General features: G+C 53.9%; 8 protein-coding genes and 1 non-coding gene across 9 annotated transcripts; 6 read left to right on the top strand and 3 right to left on the bottom strand.

Annotated features, from left to right (window-relative positions):
• Positions 1-194: 194 nt before the first annotated feature.
• Positions 195-4,951, bottom strand: BGZ61DRAFT_530968 (uncharacterized protein; the record flags this gene model as incomplete). The annotated part of the gene is made up of 6 exons (XM_046253643.1): positions 195-652; positions 707-2,163; positions 2,208-4,374; positions 4,428-4,538; positions 4,596-4,826; positions 4,879-4,951. 6 exons carry the CDS (start codon positions 4,949-4,951, stop codon positions 195-197), a joined length of 4,497 nt encoding a protein of 1,498 aa, XP_046105992.1.
• A 548-nt stretch (positions 4,952-5,499) lies between these two features.
• Positions 5,500-7,755, top strand: BGZ61DRAFT_587113 (uncharacterized protein; the record flags this gene model as incomplete). Its single annotated transcript, XM_046256469.1, has 2 exons — positions 5,500-6,029; positions 6,091-7,755. 2 exons carry the CDS (start codon positions 5,500-5,502, stop codon positions 7,430-7,432), a joined length of 1,872 nt encoding a protein of 623 aa, XP_046105991.1. The 3' UTR covers positions 7,433-7,755.
• A 2,024-nt stretch (positions 7,756-9,779) lies between these two features.
• BGZ61DRAFT_492815 (uncharacterized protein) lies at positions 9,780-11,130 on the top strand (the record flags this gene model as incomplete). The annotated part of the gene is made up of 3 exons (XM_046250577.1): positions 9,780-9,863; positions 9,954-10,838; positions 10,888-11,130. 3 exons carry the CDS (start codon positions 9,780-9,782, stop codon positions 11,128-11,130), a joined length of 1,212 nt encoding a protein of 403 aa, XP_046105990.1.
• Positions 11,131-16,415: 5,285 nt separating this feature from the next.
• On the bottom strand, positions 16,416-18,920 carry BGZ61DRAFT_209800 (uncharacterized protein). The gene is made up of 2 exons (XM_046238003.1): positions 18,604-18,920; positions 16,416-18,530 (listed from the first exon to the last, which is right to left on the bottom strand). The coding sequence occupies exons 1-2, from the start codon at positions 18,798-18,800 to the stop codon at positions 16,619-16,621; spliced, it is 2,109 nt and encodes a 702-aa protein (XP_046105989.1). The 5' UTR covers positions 18,801-18,920; the 3' UTR covers positions 16,416-16,618.
• Positions 18,921-19,533: 613 nt separating this feature from the next.
• Positions 19,534-20,271, top strand: BGZ61DRAFT_209783 (uncharacterized protein). The gene has a single exon (XM_046238002.1). The coding sequence runs from the start codon at positions 19,789-19,791 to the stop codon at positions 20,236-20,238; it is 450 nt and encodes a 149-aa protein (XP_046105988.1). The 5' UTR covers positions 19,534-19,788; the 3' UTR covers positions 20,239-20,271.
• Positions 20,272-21,792: 1,521 nt separating this feature from the next.
• On the top strand, positions 21,793-22,344 carry BGZ61DRAFT_209767 (uncharacterized protein). Its single transcript, XM_046238001.1, has one exon. The coding sequence runs from the start codon at positions 21,855-21,857 to the stop codon at positions 22,308-22,310; it is 456 nt and encodes a 151-aa protein (XP_046105987.1). The 5' UTR covers positions 21,793-21,854; the 3' UTR covers positions 22,311-22,344.
• Positions 22,345-23,991: 1,647 nt separating this feature from the next.
• BGZ61DRAFT_448847 (uncharacterized protein) lies at positions 23,992-25,521 on the bottom strand. The gene has a single exon (XM_046245526.1). The coding sequence runs from the start codon at positions 25,442-25,444 to the stop codon at positions 24,077-24,079; it is 1,368 nt and encodes a 455-aa protein (XP_046105986.1). The 5' UTR covers positions 25,445-25,521; the 3' UTR covers positions 23,992-24,076.
• A 120-nt stretch (positions 25,522-25,641) lies between these two features.
• Positions 25,642-25,740, top strand: BGZ61DRAFT_t102. Its single transcript has one exon. It is a non-coding gene; the product is annotated as a tRNA-Leu (tRNA).
• A 466-nt stretch (positions 25,741-26,206) lies between these two features.
• Positions 26,207-26,796, top strand: BGZ61DRAFT_209752 (uncharacterized protein). Its single transcript, XM_046238000.1, has one exon. The coding sequence runs from the start codon at positions 26,342-26,344 to the stop codon at positions 26,681-26,683; it is 342 nt and encodes a 113-aa protein (XP_046105985.1). The 5' UTR covers positions 26,207-26,341; the 3' UTR covers positions 26,684-26,796.
• Positions 26,797-26,960: the final 164 nt, after the last annotated feature.

The following is a 26,960-nucleotide window of genomic DNA, read 5'->3' as shown; positions in this document are numbered from 1 at the left end:
GGCTTTGTTCTGAATGAAAATTAAATCCTTCAAGTTGCGTCCTTTACGGAATTGAGCCATTGTGATCCAGCCAATAGTGTATTAAGAGCCAAACTAACTAACGCACAAAACTGATCCGTACAAAGACAGTGAAAGTTATTCTCCACAGCTACGAAGGGAGTCTGATAACAAAGAGCAGTGAGTTATTGACGTTGTCAGAGATCAATGTCACCATCAGCAGATTGTCCCGAAGACTGCCCTGAATCCGAGTTGACAATCCGTAGATTCAGCGACTGCGAGAGCATAGGTTGTCCAACTTGTTGCCAGAAGGGAGGATTCACAGCAGGCGCAGACGTAGGTGCGGCCGAAGGAGGGCGTGATACCGGAGGAGTGACATCGTACAAGTCCTCCTCCTCCTCATCGTGACTCATCCTCTGAGGCTCATCAAATCCTCGAGATTCCTCTTCAGCGCCATCTAGGGGTCCCTCTCCAACGTCATGGGAACTTTCCCCTGAAGATTCTCCTGGAGATTCGGACTCCGGAGCTGGGTCTCGTGGCTTGCTCTTCGGGATGATCCTTGGATCGACCTCCGGCAAGGCGGTGGGGTCGTCCGGCTCCAGACGGCGGCGGAGTATTGAGAAGAGTGATTGTCGAGTTTCTGGCGGTTCAAGGGCTGAATCATTCCTGTTAGCAACGTACCTTGCATTTTCGTCGTCATTCAACTTACCTTCCCTGGCGGTGTCCTCCATCACCTTTCTTTGCAAGGGCGTGTCCCCGGCCCAGAACTGCGGAACTCCAACCCTGAAGCCCCGGCGCCCGACGTCTGGGTCCGAGTATGGGATGTCAATCTCCCTGGAAAACTCGGCCGGGAGGGTGCGGGTTTGAACTGTAGGTATCTCGGGAGGAGCCTTGACATTGGACCGCCGAGGCGACGCTCCAGGGCGGATCTCCGGGCGTGGTGAGCGCTGAGTTCTCTGCACCTGAGCCATTGACCCTACTGAGGGAGGCTGTAGACCGGAAGGCTGAGTGGACTTCTCTGGGTTCGGGTGTCGGGTGGTTATCTCCCTGGGAAGCTCGCCCAGGAGGGTGCGGGACTGAGCCGTATGCCTCTCAGGAGCAGTTTTGGATTTAGGATAATGAGACGACCACACTCCAGGGCGAATCTCCTGGCGTGGTGAGCGCTGAGCTCCTGAGACCGTCGAGGGAGGCTGTGGTCCGGAAGACTGCACAACCTTCCCTGGGCGAGATGGAGGCGAGTCAGGAGGACTCGACGATCCAGAGGGAGTTCTTCTCCCCACTGAGGGAGGTCGTGGACCAGAAGACCAAATGGCCTCTTGTGTTTCGTTGCTCTGTAAGTGCAGAGGCCAACGGTTGATATCCCAGAACTGCCGCGCCTTGGGTCTGTGATCTGGATGCGCAAACGTCCATACGGCTGGCCGGGTAGTCACGTCGCGAGTTTTCCCATCCGCGCCCTTGGAGGACACCACACGTGTTGGATGGAGCATGTCTTTGTTCTCGTACGCTTCACGAATGATGTTCGTGCGTATCGATTCCCACGGGCTCGTGCGGTCTGCCTCGGGATCGGCCATTTTCATCACGTCTTCGAACTTGGGCGTGATGGCTTGATTGACGTAGTTCACGTTATTGCTGTTCACGTTATGGTGCGGGTCGTTTGGCAAATGCGCCGCATCCCAGAGCCAGTACCCGGTGACAGACTTGACGAAGTCTCTGTTTTCCAGCTTCTTGCTTTTGGTGAGGTGGCGTCGATTCGCTCTGTGCTTCTTCCGCATCTGGCGCAAGGTAGCTCCGAGGCGGTAAGCCAGGCATCGCAAGAAGTTTTGAGTCTTTGCCAGGGTATCCACGTGTTTGGATTTCTTAGCCAAGCATTGTTCCCATGTGTAGATGTTCCTGAGCCTAGGCATCCCGACAGTGTATTCTCCATAGTCCACAGGCTTGTCAATGGAGACTTTTGTAGATATGGTGAAATCAGTGGAAGGTTGGGAAGCTGCGTCGCTGTCACTGCCACGCGGACGCTTTTTTGGGCGTTCATATGGGATTTCATCCATTTCCGGGCTCCTTTCTTCATGATTCTTGTCTGAGGGGAGCCATCGAACCCTGTCCTCGGGATGGAAGGTTGCTTCAGGACGCGAAACCACAGCCTCATTGCTCTTATCATGACCGAAACTAACCATGTTAGCATAATTCACCATTCTGAATATTTGACATACTGTAATTTCCCCTTTTTGGATAGCCGCTTTGCATGCTTGATCGCGTCCTGGGCCGAGAACTGGTGCCGTCGTACCGGCCCCTGAGCCCCTCGGTTTAACTCAGCGAGAAACTCATCCAGTGTGACGAGCTTCGTGTCGCGGAAAAGCGCTGTGGGGTCAATGTCATCGAACATCTCATCTACACGAGCCTCGAACAGTAGCTCAAGGCGACCAGAAGCTTGTTCTTCGTGGATGAGTTTCTTGTTGATGGACGGTCCCCCGAGAAAATGCAACCACTCTTCCTCCTTTGGGCGGAGATGCATCAAGTTGCCGCCAGACTCCTTGGGCCTGGGCAATTCTTCATCCGACTCGGAATTGTGTTCAGACATCTCTTCAGAACTATCGGATGGGTATGAGAAGTCAGTTTCTTCAATAACTTCGGATGAGTCGTCCGCCGGCTCATCAGGTTCAGGCCATTCTGGGATAGGCTCTTTCTTTTTGGGCGGGCCTTTGTCAATTTCATTTTCTCGTCGATACTCGTTGTCTCGGAAATTCAAGTTCAACTTTGCTGCATCCTCGTTGTTGATGCCACTTTCGACCAGTTTGAGGATGTCTGCGAGGAAATCTCGCGGCGCCCGCCGCTGAGCTCTCTGCAGCCCTTGATGCAGAATTTCACACGCCCGCAGAAGATCAAAGACCCTCTTCATCTCTATATCCATGAAGTGTTCCACATATGGGCCCTTGTAGTTCACTGGAAGGATCACGATGGGATCATCGCGGTGCCTCCACAGCCTTTCCCCATAGACTTCTTTGATCGAGTGTGGTCGCACCCACTGAGCCCACTTGTTGTCTTCCTTGACATACCAATTGCGCGCTAGGGTATAGCTGAGGGGGTCTCGGGCCTCATCCTTGGGAATGTCTGTGACTTCAAGTCCGGTGAAGAGGATGCCTGGCGCTTTCTCTGGCACCTTGGGCGGCGGGAGCATGAGGGTGTCCCAAGAGCTGCTGACCAGGCGGTTCTCGGCGTTGTTGAATATGTTCAGACATTGCTCAAGAGCTGCTCGCCGAGCACCGCGAAACTTGGCGAACGACTCAAGGGATTGAACGCTGAGCTGGCTAGGACCGGTCGGTGATTGGATGATGTCGTCCCTGGAGAACTTGAACTTGCACTCTTTCTTCATGAGCTTAGACGTTGTCTTCATGCCGCCTTGAATACATCGGTCGTAGTACTCATTATCACACTTGACCATGTTGAGTGGTGGGGGTTCTGGTCGTTCCTCGGCGCCCTCGCTTCCCGCAGCAGGCGGGTTTCTAGATTGAGGGCTCCAGAACTTCCGGGCGTCAGACACATAAGCGTCGATGTAGATCTGTAAGATATCGCGAGGAAGTTGGTACTGGAAGTCGTGTGCGCTTTTGATCTTGGTGAGGATCAGCTTCCGCTCTCCCATGGGAGCATCACTAAGGTCCTCAGCCTCCATAGTGAAGTTCGGGCCAGGGATCTGCGGCAACCGCTTGCTCTGGTCGGGCCACACATTTGGGAAATCGAGAGTGAGCTCCGGGCGACCGTAGTGGTACTGCTCAAAAATCCAGTGAGTGCGGAGCATGTTCATAGCCTCCTTGAGGTCATCGCCCCAGTCCTCACCCTGGAAGTTTTGGTCCAGGTAGGAGAAGTATTCGTCCAGCTCGGCGAATTTCTGCGGCCAGTCAACGGTGCGGTCCACATCTTCGTCGGCGAGGAAGTGCTTGGCGCGGGTGAGCATGATCTTGGGAGCCTCGATCTTCCAGCCCTTGTAGTCATGCAGATTCACATCTCCAGACGTGTCGATGCCCTTTGGCTGCAACCAGTTTCGGAGCAAGTCTGAACTGCCTGACCCCTGGGAATCTGACTCTGGAGAGCTGTCAAGTTCCATATCGGACAGATCTCCTAAGATCTCATAATCGGGCATGTCTTCCGAGTGTTGTGATCCAGAGGACCTGGTGATGTCAGAGTCCCCCTGGGCATCCATTCCTTGCATTATGATGTCTTCACTGGACCCGGGAGGAGGAGAGACCGGCGCGCCCTCAGAGCTGGCGCTTCCCGTGAGCCTAAGAGTCGGAATGCGTGCTGAATCTCGTGATCGTGTCCGTCGAGGCGGTAGATGTAAAGTGGCAGAACTTACGGTCCTGAAGATTCTCAGGTTTCCAATTGCTGTTAACAGGATCAGCTTTTAGATTGCACGTTGAAATTGATGGGAGCCTTACGTGACGGTTCTTTTGTACCCGCCTGTTCTGATCCCGAGTTTGCTTCCTCATCTGACTCCGGGCTAAACAACCCGGCACGTTGCACAGCCGGAACGCGAGGAGATGGGCCACCTTTGGGTTTGCGATTGTTAACGGCAGCATTGCGGTGGGGACCCTATGGGAACTTACTTAAAGGTGGGCCGGCAAGATAGGAATATTTCTTGCCAAACAGCTTGTTTGCTGTGTGGCGGAAATCGGGATACTGAACAAGAAACACATCCAAGTCGTGGTTCCGGAGGAATCTATCCAGTTCGTCGTAGAATCTGTCGAAGTTCTCATCTTGTTGGAAGCGGGTATGCGATATCTGGACTTGTGGAGGGAGACTTTCAAAGCCAACCTGAAAAGAGTCGGAAGCATCGCCTAGTTGATTCATGAGTATTTCAACCAGAGCTTAGTCGGGTGTTCAACTTACGGAGCAATTGTATTTCTGCCGCCTGTTCTTCTAGGCTCACGACTAGAAGATCTTCTTCCATTGGGTCCGCCATGACAACGGCTCAGCGTATCAACCGCAAGGCCAAGTTTGCTGAGAATTGCGGTCAACAAATGCGAGCAATCTATACAACAATTCCAGAGCTGGTTGGAAGCAAACAAAGGCACGGGAGGCGAGTAGATGAGGAAACATGCTCATTAACAATCATATCTAGGCAGAGCATTCTTTCAAAATTCGAGCATCAAAGAAACTCTCCCTGCAGGAAGCACGGCACAGTAGATGGTCATCTAGGCGTACCAATGTCACCACCGCGTGACAACCACCAATAGTAGGAACAAAGAAAGGGAACAGCCACTGGCGAGAGAATGGGGAGAACCTATTCAATGATGTCAACTTGGGGGCGCGTGCTTCAATTGAGCGCGACTACATTTGGCATGCGGGGGAGTTCTTTGTCACAAATGGAACGCCACGGTGTGTAAAGAAGCACGGGGAACTCAGGAAAAAGGGGTCATGGTGCAGCTACAATTGCCGCACAGCTGCCATAGAGACGACCAAAACACATTGGTCAAGTCACTTGTTTGGCGGCTGACGGAATTGTGCAGGATGGCCAGCGACGCGGAATCTGACTCTCACGAGTATGGCGTCCCAAAGGACAAACTCTCGCAAACGCCGGCACAGCAGCCTGCTGCCGGCGAGAGTTGGCGTCCAGGCAGAAGCCCGGCAAATGTGGAATTAAATCTAGGTCTGCAAATGCATCAACGGCAGCGAGCACTTCGGAGTGCAGGGCAAGACGCAAGTGCTCCAAGGCCTGAGCCAGTTGGCCCTCATAGCCCGGAGCATCTGAGTCCCCCTTGGACGAGACCTACCATCCCTGACGAAGGCGAGCCGTTGAGACGCACCCGGCGACCGATTCCTTCTGATTGGAAACCACCCCTGGCGGTTGGTGCATCTCTCGGAGAAGGGCTGAGCCGCTTGGAACAGGCAGACAGACTCGTGGCCCAATGGGAAGCAATTCTCAGGAACGCCCGCGAGACGCAAACATTTGCAGACTTGTCATCATTTGAACGACAGCTCGAAAAGGTCACGCGGGAACGCGATGAGCTGGACGAGAGCGAAGAGAACCTGGTGCCTGTGTAAGTTGTACAACCCCACTCCCACTCCGCGTGTCTCCGGCTCACCGCATACGACGCATAGTGAGGAGCTCGAATCGACGAAGAGAGATCGAATCGAAGGTCGCATCAAAGTCCTGAAGGGGGCATTGGAGCGATGCGCCAGCCAAGCCGGCAAAGTCAACATCCAAGCAGCCATCGACGCTTACGAAGATGGGCGCATTCTATGTTGGGACAAGTGGACGCTGGTCTACGCCGGCTCCGTTGTAGACTATTGTCCCACCTACGAATCATTCACCGTAGATAGGGACAAGAGGCTCGACCGCTACTTTCTAGACCATGGCCTTGGTTGGCTCTGGTTCGAGGCGCCCCTGGCACCCGCGGGCAACACTCAGCCGGGGCACTTGCTTGCAGCAACGTGGGCACAGCCTTCGAGTAAGAAAGCCAAGTGCTGGAACGGCGCTTCCGACGGATGGAACATAACCATGGGCTTCCGCCGCGTCAGGGCCTTTCACAGCCGTCTAATTGAACCAGAAAGCGCTCAGCCAGATCTGGGCCAATTTGGAGGGAGCTTGGCCAAGAACAAAACATCCCAGGGCAAGGTTCTTCCGGTTACGCCTACGCATGCCGGCTTCTCCAAGAAGCAGATGGAGGGTCTGCAACGCAGAGGACACGACGACCCCGACGGGCCACGATGCTTTTTCTTGATGCACCTCGATAGTGGCGCTAGCGTCCCGTCACTCCACGAGACCGATCTGACCATGCTTGGGATTGACCTGTGCGCGTACCCGCCCCAGACTGAAATGTCGATGGCCACGGCCAACGGAATTATTGAGATGCCCATGCTCGAGATGCGCGTCGACGTGTGTCAGCACGACGGCACGCCGCTGGTTGGAGACAACCCGGTGTGGCCCCGTGAGCGACACGAGCTGGGGGGGATCGTCCCCGTAACTGTGATGCCCGGCTCCGACGTGCTAATCGAGGGCGACAGCGGGGGACTGACGGCCAAGGTGCTTGAGAAGCGGCGGCAGCAGGGCGAAGATGTGAGCCAAAAGGCGCTTGCGGGGAGAGGCAAGGCATACGCCGAGATGCGGTTGTCCGGGATGCTGCCGTTCCAGGTGTGTTACTCGGCGTGTGCACCGGGGTTGACGCCGTGGTTTGGCGAGGACCGGAGGGACGTTCTCGGCGCGGACCGGATGCCGGGGCAGCGCCGGAACGAATGGCACAAAGGTATTTTGAGCCAGGAAGCGCCGGTGGAGGTGGAGATCACGGAGCGGCCCCGGCTCATCGTGTTTGAGCACGAGCTAGGACACGCGAGGAGGCTGCGCGACGTTGACGTCTTGGGTCGGCCGGGGGCCAGTATCACGACGCTGATTGATGGATCGGATATCAAGTCGTTCTTGGTGGAGCCACGGCGGCTGCCATAGAGAGTGGGCGGTAATTCAGCTGGACACGGGTGCTTTCAGAGTTTGGAGAAAGCTTGGTTGTAGATTGGGGTTGGTTGGACGACAGTGCGGGCGAGGATGATCCCTGGACATGTATGATGAAACAACCAACTCAGAGTAATGCCATGTCGATCGTTGTCGCAGCTAACAGTCGATGTACGTGGCTAGGTTGCAATTGCTGCACGGGAGAGGATTCTGGCTCAGCCCCTCGAATTGCGTATGATATGAGACCGAAGATTCCGGATTATGTGACCTTGCGAATACAGAGTGGCTTTGAATAATGTGAATGCAGACTTTTGTTGATGGGGTCGAGTTTGGAGAGACGATTTCTTGGATGCAGGGTTCGAACCTCTCTTTCCGATTCCCGAGTGGCTTAGTCAGGGCCAGGAACGAGTGTGGCTAGTGCATCTGGCCTTTTGCTGATGCCTGAGGCGGCATGGTTCAGCCGAGTTGACGGCCCTCCAACACAAGGAACCAAAGCCAAAGTCCCGATTGTTTCAGCTCTGGCTGTCACCGGTCTGGCCCCATACTCCACAGATGACGAACCAATGCGCAGACGACGAGAATCCAAATCACCATGCCTCAGCCTCACTCTCCGAGCATCGTGGGGGCTGTGCCTCGTTGCATCCGGCCCAGCCAGATGTGTCTCACTTGCAGCATACCCGCACGCACCAGCCACAACCGACTGCAAATGGGCAAATGGGAAGTGAGGCCCGTGCTGAGCCAACTGGGTTCCAGTGGAGAGAACCCCTGTCAGCAGCGGATCTTCCGAACGACGCAAGGCGTCTGTGGACGGATGCAGTAATTATGCTTACCCTGCCAACAGCCAACTGCCAACTCTCCGAGTCCAAGGATCGATCATTGTCTCAATCCAGCGCGACTTAGCGAGCGCCGCTGCCGTCGATTGATTCAACCTAAGGGCACGGGTTGATAGCTCTGGTGAAACCAGCTCTGCAAGAGTAACTGCGGCGGGAGAAGGCGACCGGAGAAGGCGGCGGAAGAGGAGAGGGATGACGGCGCTCTTCAGGTCACATCAGCTGGGGGCTGCAGGAAGGCGGCCTGGTTGTACAAAGACCATGTACAGACCATGTATATTACAGCACTGTTGGGGCCTGACTCCATCGCCTTGTGGATGCTGGAGCAGACCCGAGAGAGGCACCACTGCGACAGCTGGCACCAGAGCTGCGGCACTTGTCCGAGAGCGTCATAGGCTGGGCTGACAGCCGTCTGGTTGAATGGTATCGCGCGGGAGGGCGAAGACGGCGCACAGGGCCAAGACGCGGAAGAGGGTTCCAGGTTACATTCGAGGGTGCACCAGTGACGCCTACAGGTAGGTACCTAGATAGGTAGCTGTCCAGGCGCCAGTAATTGCCCCTCAGCTGCCGCGCACGCGGGTACTCTGTCTGCTGTTGGTTGCTGTGCTCGCCCGTGCTTACTTACTGACCCCCCGCGCGCCAGAAGCCACAAACCCCAGAACGCCCTGCGACGGGGGTGTCGTAGCGGGCCAACACCCACAAATCGCCCCCTCGGTACGGCTGCCCGCCCTAAAAACACCCAGGACCAGGCTGTCTTGAATGCGGCTGGGACGCTGTCACTCGCCCGAGCTGGGTTGATCTCCATACGCGCAAGGTCCCCGCAGGTGCTAGTTGGTAGGTAGGTACCTAAGCAATTAGGTCGATAGGTAAGGTAGGCATACTATCTGCATAGCTCACTAGTAACCCAGTAACCCAGTAACCCCAGCACCTCTCTCTCTCTCTCTCACTCAGCCCTTCCACCCTGGGCCATCCTGTGATCCATCCCACACTCTTCCTTACCTCTCTCCACCCGGGCTCTGCTTTTTCTGCGTCCTCCCGTGTGTCGCAGTCGCAGTCGCAGTCGCAGTCGCAGTCGCCGCTCTCCTCCCTGTCGCATCTCTCATCTCTCCTCCTCCTCCTCCTCCTCCTCCGTCCGGCCCGCCCACGCGCTCTGTGATGCTGCCCCGGCCCGTCGACGTCCTGTCTCGCGTGCGACTCCCTCAATACCCCACCTCCGCCTTGGCGACGCCGTCCGCTCACCTGCAACTGGCCCACGCCCAGACCCTCACTCCCGCCGCCGCCGATCCAGCCTCGACTTCCGCCTTGAATTCATGAGCGTCGCATCGCCTGCTTCACGGCTCTGGCTCTGGCTCCGGCTCTGCCACAGGCTCCGGCTCCCACCTCAGCTCTCCCCCGGCGAGACACCGTCCTGTCTCCGCTCCCGGCGAGACCGCTCTCACCACCAACGCCGCGGCCCCATCACGCCCGCCTAGCCGCCTCCCCTCCGCCAACCCCGACATCTCCACCACTCCGTCATGGCCTCGCCCGCCAGCGTGAGGGTCTCGGGCCCTCCGAATAGTAGTTTCCTCGTCGGCTATCCCGGTATCTCGGCGACCCTGGTACGTTGAATCTCTGCCGTCGTTGTGAATCAAAGCCTTGTGGCGCTCGTGCCTCGACGGACCTCATGCTGACATCACCGACTCTTCCAGCCGCGCATCGAAGGCAAGGTCGAGATCCGCCCCGGCCAGGGCTTCTCCATGCCCGTTCCAATATCCCTCGTCCGAATATGCCTGCAGCGCCGCGAGACCATCCACCCCGACGCCGACAGCCTCACCAAGCGACACCTGGGCACTCCCCGCCGAGAGACGACCGATGTCGTTGGCAAGGAGCTTCTGCTCTTCCGCTGCGCATCAGGCAAGGAGGCAGAAAAGGTCATCGCCATGGACCTGCCCTTTGTCCTGTTTATCCCCTTCGGCCGCGGTGGAGAGGAAACAAACCGACGAATCCCCCCAGCCTCACTCCAACTTCCCAGCCGAACCGCCGAAACCTATTACGAGCTCGTCGTCACCATCCAACAAGGCCATAGCAGCCAATACAAGTACAGCTTCCCCATGCCCCTACAACGTTACGACACACTCTCCACCTTTGGCATGTACAACAAGCCCGAATCCAAGCTCGTCACCAACGACAACATTGTCCACCTCGGAATCAACCTCCCCCGCTGGAGTTACGGCCCGAGCGATCCTATCACCGTCTATATTAAACTATCTCCCAACGCCGACTGGATGAGCAAAGCCAAGCGTGTCACCATTGACAAAATCACACTTACCATCGAAGAGGAAATAACCTTTAACCCCGAGGGCGACGAGCCAACGAAAAAGACGAATAAAATCTCCAAACAAGTGCAAGTCGTCAAAACTAAAATGCCCGAGGCTGGCTACGCCACAAACGTCGGCCTTTGCTTCCCCTCTAAGGACCTCCGAGATCCGGATGGCATCATCAAGCGAGGAAAGCCTCAGTTCCCCCTCTACGAAGTCACGTCATTCACAACTACCTCTACCCTCTACAAGATCGAGTTCTACCTCAACATCAAGGTATGGTGTCCTCTCCCTTCGTTGCTTTACTCCTCGCTAACATTTCTAGGTTCAACTCAGCGGTGCTCGAGACGTCAATCTCCGCCAACCCATCGTTATCTGCCCACTCGACCAACAAGGCTGCAAGGAGGAAATGGACGCCATTGAACAATCCGCCAAGGACGCCTCACATGTGGATCCTAACAACCCCATGTTGCCAGCACGCACTATCATACTCGCCAACGATCGAGACTCATTACGCGCCCTCGGCCTTTGCATGGTGGGCGGTCAGAAAAAGCCATTTATCGAATGACGAGCAACGAAATCCGAGGATAGTTACGAGACCAGCTTCCGATACCACACGCAATTCCCCCCACGATGGACGAAAAGACGCCCACGAGGATGTCTAGCACACCTTGGCGCACCGCTTCGGGAGGGATGCTCCCACACCATGGCTGCATGCTGTGTCTGTACGCGGACACATTACGCGGGTCAGGATGAGGGTGGCGTAAACGCGGATTCCAGAGAAGAGGCTGGCCGGGTTCGCCCGCTGGAACAGGTATACCCAACACAGGGCGTTTGGTGAATTTTGGGGATATGGCGAAGCCGGGATGGACTTGTCCCACTGGCATGGTTCATGGCGTTCAGGGGGCAAGGGGGGAGAGAGCATGGCACAGCACAGGCAGTGGGCAAGTGCACACGGGGAAGAGCGGATACTTGGCAAATGCTTCAAGGAAGCGTCCAGCATATGAATTGGAAATATGCTCGAATGGGTTGAATTATGTCTTGAGATGAATGAGCCGAGACTAGGCAGAAACAACATGATGAAGATGATTTACGTTGCAGACTTGGGTAAACGGGGAATACAATATGCGTGGCCTGGCGATGGAGTTATGGATGAATAACCCCTCTTACTCGCGGATGAGGTTATGGTCTGTAGGATCGATAGGACAAGCTGGTCTGGAGGACATCAGGATAAATAGACAAAGTGTTAAAGTCACCGAGTGTCTTCGCTTGCTTCCCGCGTATAAGCAACTCCTCACATGGACGGCCTAAAATCAACCTCTTCTTAGTTATGAAACTGAGTCACAGGGACTATGATCTCTAATAAATACACCCTCTTCTCTCAGTTATCAGTCAACTTGCATGGTTGGTTGGACCCAAGACGATTGGATGTGGCTCGTGAAGTGTAGACAAGGATTGCAATACTGTAGGACTACTGCCAACAACGGGACGCGATTCATGGGAGATGGATACGCGGCCTTGGAAATGTAAACAAACACAAGGTAAGTTACCTAGGAAGGTTTGTGACGTTTGGTTGGCCAAGCAGCCCGAGATGCGTAGCTTGTTTCCAATTCTGCCACCGGAGGAGTGTGGGGAAGTTTGATCCACACCCCCGGACTCGGAGCCGTACTCGGCGCCCGATATTTTGATGTCAGTTGTTCTGACTTTGGTGCAGCATCGTGACGAAGGCGCAGAAGAGATGGGAGGAACACTATAGGTTAATGTAGTAGACTAGGGTTGGTTATACGGCACGCGATCCTAAGATGGGCACTTGAACTGTTTTTGTTCGTCTCGCTCACGCATAGACCCCACCTGCCTAACAGCGGCCCAGGCCATAAGAGTCTGAACACAACCGCATTTACATACAAATCCACCAATGTAGGATAAAATATCTTACAAGAACGGAAATAAATGAAGGCTAAACATTGAATATCTTACATATAGCGTTGGAGACAGGTAACGATTTTGTTTGACGCAGTTGGATGATGATGGGAGACAAGCTGGGTTACTTCTCGAGGAGGTCACTGGCGAAACCTCGAGAGAATCCGAAAGGGCAGAGGAATGAGGAAGCTTCATGGTTAGAAACTTCTATCTCGGACTGCCAACCCCCGGTCAAACTTCATCAACACACTCACGTCCCCAACCCTTTGATCTCTACCATTCTATACGACAAATAACATAGGTTCGTCTTGTATTCCAACGCTTCTCTCATCTATCCCACGGGGTTGTTCGCGTATCTGAAGGAAACAAGAACTGCGTCCCTTGATGGCTCTCTAAGATGAGGGGGGCGATTATTGGAGCGAACCAAATGACCAGATAGCCATCATACCCTCCGCAGCTTCCAGTCTTCCCAATGCCGAGGGGGGACGGCCAACACAGGCCAAACCCCATATAACCCCCAGCCAGGCCGCCACGTATGCGCTAAATGCTGCCGCAAATACAGAATACGGCCACCCCGAGAGAATGAGCCCCGCTGAGAGGATAACGAACCCGGTCATGGCGATAAAAAGTTTGAGAGGGAAGCTAGAACGATAAATGTCCCACCTCGGTAAACCTGGAGGCGGGGAGGGCCAGGCGAGAAGAAGCCGAACCGATCGGGGATATACAATTTGTGCGACTGGATCCGACCACCTCGTGTTGCAACCACGAGGTGAATGAGATTGAGATCATGTTGACTACCTGAGGGCCAAAGGCTCCCTTGATGGTCGTAAGTGTGTTGCAAATGAGGTTGCAAGGCATTTTGTTTATGTCTGCTGTTCTGGTATTACTAGCCAGCTGCTTATTGATGAAGAAACGGATGTAGAACTGTTTACCTTGAGAGATATTGCTTGGGCGTGAAAATAAGGGTTTTGTATAAACTTCAGCACCTGCAAGCCAGATGTTAACAGACCCTGATGTCAACATAGGTGACATAACTAGGTAAACGTAAAGCCGGCGGGAATCTTGGTCCTGGTGTCAATGCGACCCATGCCGGGAGCTTTGGCATGCGGTTGGCCTTCGAAGTGCAGAAGTCAAGAGCCTGGTGTCCACAGGCTCTAGCAGTTACAGCCCATGCTTCTCGTAGCCACAGCTTCGTAGATGACCCGGTTCCGCCGAGTCCGGCGCGGCCCCACCATCCCCGTTACCGGCCCCGTCCATATCCACTCCGGATCCCACACCCGACTTCCTCACCATGATAATAATTACTGTAAACTCGTATTTCCTCCCGCATCATCCTTGATCTTGTTTTTTTTTTTTTTTGGATCAACCGGCAAGTTAGGAACTTTGATAAATACACGGTCGCCTGGTCAATTTTGGCTTTGGAGATATATGTTATACTCTGGCAGTACCCAGAAAACAAGAAACAGCGGACGGCACCCTCTATTTACAGTTTTAAACAACACAGCACCACCATGTTTTGACCTCGGGCCCCATCCTGGACTGTATCCCTGGTCTTCTGGGCATTGGAGGAATGATGGAACCCAGCTAATTACCCCAAATCAATGGCGAAGAAAGAAAGGTTGATCGAGGTTGAGATGGAATCTTGGGGATCTACACATATGTGGCGCGGCCACGGAGATAGAGCCCTGGGAATATGTAGGGTGACGTGAAGGTATACAAAGACGAGTATGGGGACAGGGATTGGAGTAGACAGTCAGATAGGTCCAATGGCACACCGGTGTTCCAGTACATATTAGAATTAAAGGGTCATTGAGTGCGTATTGTTGAATCCTACTCGGTCGAAGTTGTGAAGCTGGAATCGTCCATGTTTGCAGAGTATAACCTGAGGATACTTCAAAGTATATAGTGTTAACTAGACATAATCCTATTCTGAGCCAATGCGCTATTACGATATGAGCCACCTTGGTACAGGTATCTCCGACCCTGGTAACTTGTGTCCTTATATGTAGTGGCTGCTGAGTTTTGGCCAACCAGTAACTCTAACGCGTGCCATCAAGGACAGATTTGTCTGTAGTTAAAAACCTTTTGCATGACCTCTGCCTGTCACCCGCCGAGCCACTAAGAGGCAATGCCGGCTTGCGAAGGTTAATTTCGTTTCTGGATCTCATGTACACATCTTAGAAGGTTCCAGACCACGGTTTCAGAAATCACCGTGTATAGAAATGTCTAGAGAGGTGCGAAGACAAGTAAGCCAGTTCAATAACGAAATGTTGAGACGCAAGACATTTGGCTCATGCTCTTTTCCTCCTAAACACATAGGCCAAATATCCAGACTAAATGCTCGATTAATCCTCCTTGGGACAATTCCTTCTAGTAAGCACGTATCGTACTTTGGTGCGCGAATTTCCTACAGTCAATTCAAACGAGACTCGCAAGCGTATATCTAACTGGCAAGAATATGATCAACGTTCTATTCTATGAGTCTGTTGATGTGGGTTTTCGGTAGATTGCCAAGACGTCATATTGTGCTCATTCTAGTTGGATAAAGAGCTGGACATCACCGGAGGTAGTGGATCCGTAACCCACTGCACGCTCAATCTGATGCGAATGGCACAACCTATTTTCTCATCCAGAAGGAAGGACAAATATCCTTGCGGAAATCGAGCAGACAACTAGCCCAGTAGCAAAGCTCCTGGGTATGAGCATTCGGGAGGTTGTGTGGCTTTGTTATAGGCTAGAGTATCAATGACCCCGATGCATCGCCGAACTGGTAAGAATGGTTCTCACTTGTGTAATGAGAAGTCATGGCAATTACGAAACGTTAGATACTCATTTTAGACGAGACGCAGGTTGATGTCGATGAGATTCTAGATGTCGAGGGTCCTGCCATGGCCTCTGCTCATGTCCCTATCAAGTTTCGCGCAGCCGGACCCTGATGTCTCGACCAATCCATCTGTGGGTGTCAAGAACATGGTGTTGGAGATGTGAGAACGTTTGCTCTATGCGTCTAATACCAAGGATCAGCCCGGTATTGCTACGATGCCTTTGTAGAGGGGCAACCGGATGGAATATAACAAACGTCCATCCATTTCCCCCAAATTTAACGGAATAAGTAATTTGAAGGAATCGAAGGTCGAAACGAGAGAGTGTTTGATACGAACAAGAGCCGCTGTTGAACACGGCCATACTAACCTAACAAGCGGAGGCCTTTCCTCAGCTTACAGGCTCCGAACCGCGATTTAACAGGAACAACAACCAGTAGGCAACTATTAAACACGCAATAGTGCAGGTTTTACGTCTTCTTGAAGCCGATTCTTCTTTTTCGTTTTGCTTGAAAGAGTTACATCTAGCTAGTCGTGGTATCATGCTCATAGTCTTCGAGCTTGGCGCGTTTCCGTTTGTGGATTGAAGGCTGCCAAATACTTGACTTCATTCACGACCAAAACTTTCAGCAGTTACCCAAGCATCGCAGACTAGCACATAAGCATGACATTTGGGAAAATAGGTTACTCAAAACAATTTTGTTTAGCAAGTGCACTAATACAGGATTATGAATTCCCTACACCGGGTATATCAAGCAGCCCCCAATTCCGAACACCGACCACTCCGTCCCATAGAGTTCCAGTCTGACTACCTGCCCACGCATCTTCCCCCAAACCAAGCATAGCAAGTGCGTCTCAAACCGGCCTCCCAGGAAGAGGAGAGAAAAGGAAAGAAGGAAAAGGTTCATTCTAGTGTTAACCAGCGGGGCAAGAACATTGCCAAGTGCCTGAGATGATTGCGTTCTCGGGGTTGGTTGTCATCTCCATTTTAGAAAACCCGTCCCGTTACGTTGCCCAGGTTGTACAGAGAAGGGAATAGCGAAAGTCGACAACAAAAGAGAAGAGGTAGGAAATTGGGGGGAAGGAGGGTGTTGAAATCGTGTTGAATTCGTTGTATCTGATCGAGTAACCCTGGGCGACGGCCCATAATTTCGACACGCACGTCTCAGGTGTATAATGCCCCAAATTCTGTTTTGCAGGTAACTATTGGGGTCGTCGGAACTTCGATGGCGGTGGTGGCATGGCTGATTCGGGGCACGATGGGCGTCTGTGTGGCAGAGGGCGTCTGTGTGGCAGAGGACGACCATTTGAGTCCTAGAAGAACGATGGCTTGGTGAGGACACGATACTCGACGTAGTCCTCGCCATCGATACTGATTATGGTACCCTGCGACACCAGCTTGCCCATGAAAGGACCAGTGCCCTTTCGCTCATACTTGACGCCTCCATAAATCTTTGCATCCTCGGCGCCAGCCTTGACTCGGAGGCTCTCCTGGCGGGCCCAGACCTTGTTCAGGCGCTGCATCTCTTCAGATTCGTGGAATCGCATTCTGCCGTTTGTGGTGATCGCGGGGATCGCGGCGGCGGCGGCAGCAGTGGCATCGGCGGCAGCAGCAGCAGCACGTTCTCGGTTAGCTGCGTGTCGGTCGGCGCGACCTTGGGCAGCCTCAGCTCGAGCGATCTCGCGACGAGCCAGTGAGTTGGTTCGCTCAAGAGCATCGCCACTCTGTGCTCGGTTCACTGTTGGTCGGACCTCACCATTGGGGAGTGGCTGTCGGGCTGGGCGGGCATCAGTCTTTGCCTCGACGCGGCGACTTTGACGCAACTCATGGCCGCCGAAGCCGGCCTTTCCATTCTGATCGACAACTTCAGCGGGCGGCTCGGGAGCGATTGGGGGGTAAGACGGGTTCATAATGGGCATAGTTTTAAACCCATTTCCAACACGGGCTTGAGCTTCGTGAACGGCCTTTGCCTCGTTGGCAGTTCGGTCTTCTGGGGCTTCACCATGGTCAAGCTGCCACTGTCGGACTCGGCAGTACTCCTTGATCTCTAGTCGTGCCAGAGGCTTTAGGTGATCCTCAAACTCAACTTCCTCATATTGGATCCACAAAGCACCGGCGCCAATCGGGAAGTTTCCGTCAACAAAGCGGCCATCGCGGGTCTCTCGGACGAGCTTAACGCGGAACATGTCGTTCTGGCCCAGGATGCCATACACTGCGTGGCGATCTTTGAGGCTGGGTTCACTAGATCCCTTCCAGTATCCCAACAGAATGCGTGTTGGACGCGTTCCTGGAAGCGGATCGACAGGAGGTCGCATAGGTTGTGCCGCCAGCGGATGAGGTGCGGCACCAGACTGCTCGTGAGAAACTCCATTAGTTGGAGCAGGATTGATCGTCGCGAAGCCACCACTAACTCTTCTTCGCTTTGCATCACCGCGGTTTGGGGTCGCAAGATGCTCGGGCATTTCCAGCCCATAGGCGATGAGAGGGGGGTTCGGATTGTTTTCGATCAGAGGGTTCATCTTGACGCGTTGCTTTGCCTCCCTGACAGCTGACTTCTCTGCGGCCTTGCGCTCCTCATCGGTTTCTTCGGGCGGGTCGGAACGAATTCTGACGTATTCTTTGACATGGTGGTGATCTAGATTCACGAGATGATCCGAGAAGACGATGCGCTCAAAGGTAACCCAACTTCCGCCAGGGCCTGGGGGTAGGGGATACTGTTCTGTCACCGATTCGCCGACGGTGTTGATGGCCTGGATACGAGTTCGCAGTCGATCCCTAACATCAATGAAGCCAATAACTGCATGCTTGGATCTCTCATCAGGCGCGGGAGAGTCTCTCCAATATCCGAGGATGGCACCTTTGACACTGCTTAGGCTGTGTCGAGCAGGTTTGGGCTTGAGAACCTCTAGGATTGTAGGCTTGTCGTCGGGAACACTCTTAGGAATCTCGATTTTGCTTTCACTCAGATCATTAAAGAGAGAGGTGCGCTTCCGCTTCGGATAGTGGGAGATGATGGGTTCATCATCTGCGTCGGCCATGACTTCGTCTTCGCGATCCGACACAACGCGGAGAGGAGACAACTTTCGGGGGCCGTTACGCTCACCGACAACAATCTCGTCCTCAAGTTCGGTGAACCTAACCCCAGATGGGGAATGAACACTGCTAGCAGGTTCACTGAGTTCGCTTTCAGGATCGTCTCCAAATGTCTTGTGGCCGTTGGGATGTCTAAGATTGATTCGGTTAGTCTCTGCCTAACAAGTAAAATGGAACACTAAGGCAAATTGTTGCTTAGGCTAACCCGCGGAGATAAGGCCTCGACTCGTTTGTGCCAAATGCGTAGAGCTCACTTGGCATCATTTGAGACCACTTGATCTCAAGGGGAGAAGTAGGTGGAGTTGAGTATGCGAGCTTACGAGGATGTGTCTGGATGAATGGGCAACTCGAAGTCGGAGATTGGGGGCTGAAACATGGCTGAAAGAAGGAAGTTGTGGTCATGAATGCGAACAGGGGGCTGGGGTAGGCTTTGGAATGCGAGCGTGAAGTGAATCAAGAGGCCATTAGGGTACCTGAGGCAAAGGTGGTGAGGCAAGGATGCGGTGGCGAAGGCTGCAAGCCGTTGCAACGTGTTGCACCACTGTTGGCGCACACGTTCAATATGACACAGCCACAGTGAGTCTGACCAAATGGCTCTCAAGGGACTCAGAACTTTCTTTCGCCGGTAGGTTGAGGCCGAGGTCAAAAGAGTTGATGACAAACAGAGCCGGGGGGATGTGATGTGCTGGGGAGAGATGAACAACCGGCGCTGGGAGAAGGAAGTAGGGCAAGGGTAAGGATTTGGAATTGCCCGAATCGCCGAAATGGAGCGAGACAATTGGTGCCAGTTGTCAATAGAATGCCAGCTGTGCAGCGAAGAGTCTTCCAGACGGCCAGTGCTTGACCAGTTGTTTTGCACAAGAGTGAATCAGAGCAGTTCCCTGCAACTTCGGGGTTGGATGGGCCAGCGTCTTTGGGCTTTGGGTGTGACGGCAAGTGGTTGTTGTCAAGTGCGGTGAGAAGCATGAGCAAATAGGAAAACGCCAACTAGCAAAGTCCCTGCAAGAGGAGCCACGCCACTTGACGAGGACGAGGACGGGGACGGGACGGGGACGCAGACATCGGACAACAAAGAGCAGCCACAATTGCAACAGATATGAAGACGAGCAGAGAGACAGAAGGGGAAAACCGACGACTTACTTGGGCGACTTCGATTCCCCGACAGGGTTAGCAGACTCTTTTGATGGCTCCCGAATGGGAACCTGCGTTGGTGAAGGAGCGCGATCTTTGGTGGCCGGGGCAGAGGCAGTTGCAGTTGCAGTCGCAGCGGAAGAGACCGCGACGCCCAAAGTCGAAGCCGGGGCCGTAATAGAGGCCGAGACGGAAGAGGGCACGCCGACGGGAGCAGAAAGGCCACTTTGCACAGGTTCTCGCGGCGCAGTTGCGTCTGATGCTGATGATGGAAGAGGAGCCCGCGCAGACTCGGGGGTTGGAGCCGGAGTGGGAGAGGCCGGTTTTCCTGGCGCTGACGTGGGAACAGCGGATGCTGAAGGCGCTGGCGATATTGGCTCAGGTGGCGCAACCGGCGCCCTGGCCTTGTCGGCCTCGACGCTATTCATGGTGTGATGTGGAAGGGGAAGCCGGAGTAACAATGCGAAACGCGCCGGGGAGCGAGTTAACAGCTGTTGAAGAGGCTTCACGAGTTGGTTTCCACAGAGAGAGAGAAGCGACTCGCGGCTTTGGGGGGGGGGGGGGGTTGTGTAGGGCAGTTGGCAGAAGAAGGAAGGAAGCGACGAGACCCGCGCGTCGGGGGCGGGAAGCAGGAATGGAGACGCAAGACGGACGACCTGGTTGGCCGAGGATCTGGAATCTGGAATCTGGTAGGCCGGGCCAGGGCTAAAAGCAACAAGCGCAATCCCAATCCCAATCCAACTTGGCAACCCTGGGTGGAAAGAGGCTAAAGAGGTTTATCGGGGGCTTGGGTTGCAGGGTGTGTGGCCAGAATTAGGTTGGGGAAGGGAAAGGAAGGGGTGGAGTGGGGGTGTGCGTGTAATTACGACCGTGAATTGTGGTGTTGTGGATGATATGGACGATAGTTGAACAAGAGAGACAGAGAGGTTTGAAGAGCAGAGGGTTGTGAAGCGTAAAGGGGGTGGGTGGGGGGAGGGTGGCAAGGGGAGCAAGAGAGATGGAAAGGGAAGAGTTTGCCCCAGAAGGAAGAGAGCGAGAAGAGATGGAAAATTTTGGTGGTGTGTGGGATGGGGAGATGAGAGATGGGAGATGGGAGATGGACGGGCAGGGGAATGAGAGTGCGAGACGTGTTTTAGTTTCCAAGGGAGAGATCAGTTGACTTGCGGCGCTGGCTGGCTGGACTGGCTCGACTGTTGGATTGGCTACCTCAACCTCCCAGGTACGCTACGCTAGGTGTCCGTACATAATAATGTACCGCAGCTAAGGTAAGATAATTAATAATAATTGGTTTGGTTTGGCAAGTCAACCTTGCCTGAACCCTTTTGTACCCCGGTACCTCGCAAGGTGAGAGGACGACAGTGGTGAAGGAAATGGGAAGGACCGCTTTTTTTTCTGATTCATCATTACGTCCACCACTCACACACGCACACACCAACAAGGTCGCAAGGATACGCATTCACCCACGCCTGCATCACTGGCATATTCACGCATTGTGGTGGTAATTTGTATTTCCAGCATCTTGTATCCATGGGGTTTCCTCCCCGGCTCGAGTTTTCTGCAACCCAACTTGGCTCTCGAGAGGTTTTTTTCTCTCTCGCAATCCGTTAGTCAACCTGGTCTCAGTCGTCAATTAATTACCGGAAGCCAGTCAACCCGGTCAATCAGAACACGTCGAGCAAACACGGCGCGCACGGGACATTGGAGGCGCTCGCCCATCCTTCGCCCCCCCTGTCATGGTTGCTTGAGATAAGGTGTCGGCGACACACGCGATGGGTCGACTCAACTCTAAAAGCCATCCATTATTGTCCCTGAACTCTGTCTTCTGTCTCCCTCTTTCCGGACAGTCTCGCGAGGCCAGATTCAAACATGAGACGCCTTTGTCGCAATTGACCTGGCGGTTGATTGACACCGCCATTTCCGGGCTTGACGGCCAACAACTCTCAGCTCGTGTACTAGGTGCCCGCCTGAACTGAGCACTGAGCGACTGGCCAACACACCCCCCTAGTAGATCCGTACCTCATTACGAATTACGTGCGTGCGCCAAGCGATGACTGGGTTGACGGCGACAATGATGACACGACTTGCCTTCCATAGGACGGGCCCGTACCCCTTTGGGCTGTGTCCCCGCAAATCGTATCGCTCATCAGGTTCCGTCTCTTTTTCACAGACAATGCCAATGTCCAACCTCGGCGCACAGTCGCTCGCACAGTACCGCTACACTACCCTTGTGAGACCCTGAACTGGAAAGGTCACGATCCGGATCAGGATCACGGATCAAGAGCAACTGCGCGCCAGAAAATAGACGACGCATGTGCTGATGGATACATGATGATGACATGCCGGCCCTCCGTGACGCCAATCAACAACAATGTTCTGGTAAGCCCAGAAAAGAGGCGCGACCAATGTCATGGCAATCTCGCAACACTTCCCAAACATCCGGCCTTACAACCACGCCCACCACACGCTGGCAACGCACACACCCTTTTACGTGCCCATCACGTCGCGGCAAAGGAAAAAAAAACCGGCCCCAAGAATGCACTGCCAGTAGTCCCGTACGTGCACGCGCACCCCCTGGATTGCCCGATGATCAGAAGCAAGAAAACTACACGGAGCCCGGGTAGCAACACGGATCTATCTTTGGTTCAAGATGGAGGGTTATCCTGGACCCGTCCGTCAATGCCTGTCTTGACACGGCCCGTAACAACCCAAACCCCTTCTCAAACAGAATCAATGTGCGAACTGCCGATGCCGTTACCCGTCGTTCCTGTTGGAAACCTTTAAACATGTGGTACTTGATAGAATGGGCCATCTCGGGAGGGATATGTTTGGGGGTGCGAGTTTTTTTAATTTTTTTTTAATGACTGGTGGCAAGGGTACAACCGCCTGGAGAAAATGGCTCCACGTCGTTTCTGCGCCGCGTCCACAAAGGCCCAATTGCTCTCCACGGTGTCCCATCCCGTATCCGGCCATCCTTGGAAGCCTGACGAGAGAGACTCATGCAAGTGCTTACGCACAGTGCAATCCTGTCTTACTGCAGTGGCCGAGCATTGCCCAGGTTGCGAAACTCAAATACCGTTACTTGGCTCTGCTGCACATAATCGCACCGTGTTGCTCGCTTCTCGACGGCGTCTGCGCCATGCCCCAAGCCCCATGCCAACATCACATCTCACACAAGCAAACAATACAAAAGCCCTTATTAACCCAGGGAGCCAAGGAGCAAACACGCGCCATGACTCGGCGCTGTAATCAAGCACCATCGCGCTAGGTCTCAGGATCAGATGTCGAGTTTCCAGTTCCGACCACAGGTCGCGACTCAGCGGGTCCCGTATCGGCCCATCCTCTGGGACTTGTGTCTTGGGTCTTGGGTCTTGGATCTTGGGACCCCGCCCGCCGCTCAATAAACTTGTATCCGGTACAAAGGTAGCGAATACACGGTCCGCACTTGCTTTGCTGGCGGGTTGTGCTTCTGTTGGTTGGTTGGTTGCCCACGTAGCTCGTCTCAGCTGCCCAAGTCGAATACCTCCAGACCAACCCTTAAAAGGAACCATTTAACCCACCCCCTGCAAGTCTGGTTCAGAACCGACCAAAACGGCAACAGCCACTTTCAGCTCGGCTCTGTTGGCACTGTGATAAGGTAATTCAACAACAGCCCCCCGGGTCAGCGCGCCACTCGCCGAATGTGGTCGTATTGACCAGATGTTCGCCGTTCTGACCGTCTTGTTGAGACAACCTGCCGTCTGCCAAGGTGCATAGCCTTTCTGTTGCGTCGACTTTCTAGCTTTTCCCAGCCAGGCGCCCCGAGCGCGTCAAATTAATTCCCTCAACCCACGCCGCCCTCTGGCTGATGTATCGGGAAAGGTACCCCATGTTGCTTCTCATCAAAAAAAGTCTATCAACAATGCAACCCGAGGTGTTACCAAAAGGCCTCGGGCCGCTGGAACGCACCCGGTTTTCACCATGTCTCGCCATTCCGCGCTTTGTACCCCCAAACCTGACACCTCAGAAATGACTAATTAACAAACCGCCGTAGAGAGTATAGGCCCGTGAAACGTCGGCAGGGTCGCACTTAGTTGCAAGTGGTTGGACGCGGTCCTCACTTGTTGGCTATGCACGGCACATGCGTGTGAAAAGCAGGTCTTGGATCTAGGTAGGCAAGCGAACCACAAATGAAATGGCCTGCATGTTCCCTGTAACCTTGAATGGTTAATGTATTTGTTTCTCAAGGCCAGTTGTCCTTTTCCTGGAGTGGAGGACGAGAACCTTTTGGCTGGATCACAACTTCCGAGTCCGTGGCTACCCATTTCGTCGAAACCCGTGTTGGTCCTCGCAGCTTCTAATTTAGGAGTCAAGGATTACGCGAAACAAATAGTGCATGCATGCATTGGCTGCTGCGGTTGAAGGATGAAGGAAGGATGAAGGCCAACTGTAACGATCACATCAACTCGATCACATCAACTCGAACACGTCAGTCTAGGTAGATCGTATGACTCGCCCATTCGTAAATTGTCGTAAGTCGTGTTTTCCTCATGTCTTCTTTATTTGATACATTATCCACCACGTCCTCGACCGCCTCGACCACCTCGGCCCCGACCTCGTCCTCTTCCTCCTCCGCGGCCGCCTTTCTTGCCTCCCCTAGGACCGCCCCGGTTATCAAACCGTTCAAACAGTCTCTCTTCTCCGAAGGCGCCTTCTCCAAACCTCATAAAGTTGACAAGACCGCGGTCCACGATTGCCACGAGCACGTTTCGATGTCCATGCTTGAGGCGTTGGTACATACGGCCTGGCCCTTGCCACGCCGGTTTAATTGGGGGGTCGTAAGGTGTTGACTCTAGGAGCGCCTCGATTTGCTCAAGCGACGGTACGCATGAGTCGCCCGCATCAACAACTGCAATGCGGAAATCGGGTGGTGGGGGGCTCTTCTTGGAGAATGGAGCACCACCCGTCTTCCACACGTGAAAGAATATGCGGAAAGGCTCTTCCGGAGTATGCACTTCTGCCGGTGTAGGCAGCGGTTTGTGGCGGGGGAGAATCGCCAACTTTTGATAGATGGGCCGATAGGCACGATAAAGTCCTGGCTGGACAAGGCGCCCAAATGGTTGCTGCCTTGGACGCGCGTCCTGGCTGACGAAGGAAAACAGCCACTCACATAGTGTCTTGGTGGGGGGCGGAGGTGATGTTGATTGGGGTTGTGGAGGTGCACGTAGGACGTGGAAGCCTGCTCGTTTCAGATGCGAGAAGACATGATACTTGGGTAGTGAGATCTTTCCCCTCTCGCCATCGTAGCCGACGAAGAGAGAATAGGCTGCCTCGAGACTTAGCGGTAGTCCGGCATCGTAGTCGTCCGGCCCTAGGTCGAGTCCAGCCTCGTCCGCAGCCTCAGCCTTGGGAAGCAGTTCTTCCAGTTGTCGGTTGGGCCACCACAGGTCGAGGGTCCCGCGCTCGACCAGGTAGATGGCTTCCTCTGGCAGTAGCCAAAGCCGCCCAGCACCAGCTCGCTCGAGCTTGCCTGGTACCGCGCGCCCGATGTCCTTTTGCCAGTTTCCTCGCTCGTGCTCCATCGCGACAACTCTGTCTCGTAGCCACAGCCCTTCTTCTTCTCCAGCCTGTTCAAGGTCTGCCCACCAGTCGGGGAAGCACCAGCCTCGTACCCAAGCATCCTCTCGGTGTATTCTTGTGTAGCTCAGCACATTGTCCATGACATTACGGCTCGCCTCCAGAAGATTGTCCTGCGCCCGGGTTCCGTGCGACTCGAAATCCTTCTCGCCCTTGCGAATTGCCTTGCTCGAAACACCGGATTTATCGAACATGGACAAGAAGAGCTTGTAGTCGGGGGTATCTTCGTCAGCATCCTCGGGCGCAGCAGTGCTGGTGGCGGAGGCCGGCGCATTAGGAGTGTCGTCGTCGTCGAAGGCCATGGTGTCGGATCGGTGCGCAAGCCGCGAGAAGATCAGGCAACCATGCCGTGATGCTGGTGTTCCGTGTTGAAGTTGTGAGATGGAAAACTGATGCGAGGCTGTGAAGCCTTGTCAGGCCCCGCCATGGGGCTGCGTAGTGCATCCAGCTTTGACACTACTTCCTTGAGTGCAAATGACCCAACGAATTATCACAATAAGGTAGAATGGCCGAGTGGTTAAGGCGCTGTGTTTAGGTTATCAATTCGAAACCAAACCCGCAGTGGGAAACCGCCTGGGTTCGAACCCCAGTTCTGCCAGATTCTTTTTTATTTTTGCTTTCAAATTGCTATTCCAAGCTTGTATATTTATTTTTCAATTGTTTTACGAGTTTACTGAACTCCTGGCTGATTCTTTTCGAACTTGTGCATTGAGGCTGCGACTGTGCAACAGGCTCATGACTCTGGCCAATCCAATGAAAATACACACATACCTGTGCTATTCCAAAAGGAGAAAGGCGTCTCCGCCGTTGCCAACTTGGTCGCAACCACCCAGCAAATGCACTCCATTAACGCCTCGGATGCCGGGAAGGCTCCGTCCGTATCAGTGCCGCGAATGGATGAAACTGGTTATCTACAGTGCACACGGAGCCGAAGTGTTGGCGGCAAGGCTAGGCGAGCGTGTGCGAAAAAGCTGGTCGGACATGGCATGCATTTTGAACGGTTGATAGCATGGATGCATGATCTTGTGTTTAACTACACTTGTGAGAAACTAACTAAACGAAAAAAACATCATCAAGTCAGTGAATCTGTAACACTACCTTAGGTAGAAAATTCAATGGATACATTAAGCACAGTTTCCCACTGCACGCCTGGATTGTAATTCTTATCCCATCACAGCCCAACAGAACACCACACATCAATGGACAACGAGGACGTTCAGATACGCACAAGAACTCCGGCTTTCCTTCCCTCGATATCTAATGACTTCCTATCTGGGTTGCGTCTCTGCGTTGGCTCCGACCTAGGTCGGATTTCCAGGCAACACCACGGGGAGGTGCAGAGTCCGACTTCGTCGCCCGACCCCGAAGGGCCCCCGTTTCACCCCGGGACGGGTCCTATATATCGCTACCTGACCCCGAAGGGGCCCCGTATTAGTACCCCAGGACGGGTGTCTGCTTTACCCCAGGACCGGGTGTCTGCTTTGCCCCAGCACCGGGCCGCAAAGAAAACAAATGCCAGGACAGAGCCTGAAGACGCCTAAAATCCCATTGTAGCGTGGTATAAGATCAAGGCAAAAGCCTGAAAGCGCCATCCCAATCCAGCGCAGTCAAAATGTCAAGTCCAGTGTATGAAAACCCCCCCAAAAATCGTAAGTACTCCCTTAGCCCCGTTGATGAAGATGTAGGCATAACACCGATAACTTCTATATCATAACTCCTATATCAAAACTCCTAAGAATGGTTATTAGTGGCCGTTTTGGCCCAATTCATGATGGTGCCGGTCTGCCGAGGTGGCTCTTTCGTCGCAGGCTCGTCGGT

Source organism: Ilyonectria robusta (assembly GCF_021365365.1).
Source record: "Ilyonectria robusta strain PMI_751 chromosome Unknown BGZ61scaffold_7, whole genome shotgun sequence".
In the NCBI taxonomy this organism is placed as follows: domain Eukaryota; kingdom Fungi; phylum Ascomycota; class Sordariomycetes; order Hypocreales; family Nectriaceae; genus Ilyonectria; species Ilyonectria robusta.
This window is presented reverse-complemented; position numbering and strand designations above follow the sequence as displayed.

What these genes read in the sequence shown, in the direction of transcription:
- BGZ61DRAFT_448847 (XM_046245526.1), bottom strand. Translation starts at nt 25,444, where the DNA reads ATGGCCTTCGACGACGACGACACTCCTAATGCGCCGGCCTCCGCCACC.
- BGZ61DRAFT_209752 (XM_046238000.1), top strand. Translation starts at nt 26,342, where the DNA reads ATGGACAACGAGGACGTTCAGATACGCACAAGAACTCCGGCTTTCCTT.
- BGZ61DRAFT_209767 (XM_046238001.1), top strand. Translation starts at nt 21,855, where the DNA reads ATGATGATGACATGCCGGCCCTCCGTGACGCCAATCAACAACAATGTT.
- BGZ61DRAFT_209783 (XM_046238002.1), top strand. Translation starts at nt 19,789, where the DNA reads ATGCTGATGATGGAAGAGGAGCCCGCGCAGACTCGGGGGTTGGAGCCG.
- BGZ61DRAFT_209800 (XM_046238003.1), bottom strand. Translation starts at nt 18,800, where the DNA reads ATGACCACAACTTCCTTCTTTCAGCCATGTTTCAGCCCCCAATCTCCG. An exon ending in TCGAGGCCTTATCTCCGCGG is followed by an intron (nt 18,531 to 18,603) that starts GTTAGCCTAAGC and finishes AATCAATCTTAG; the next exon opens with ACATCCCAACGGCCACAAGA.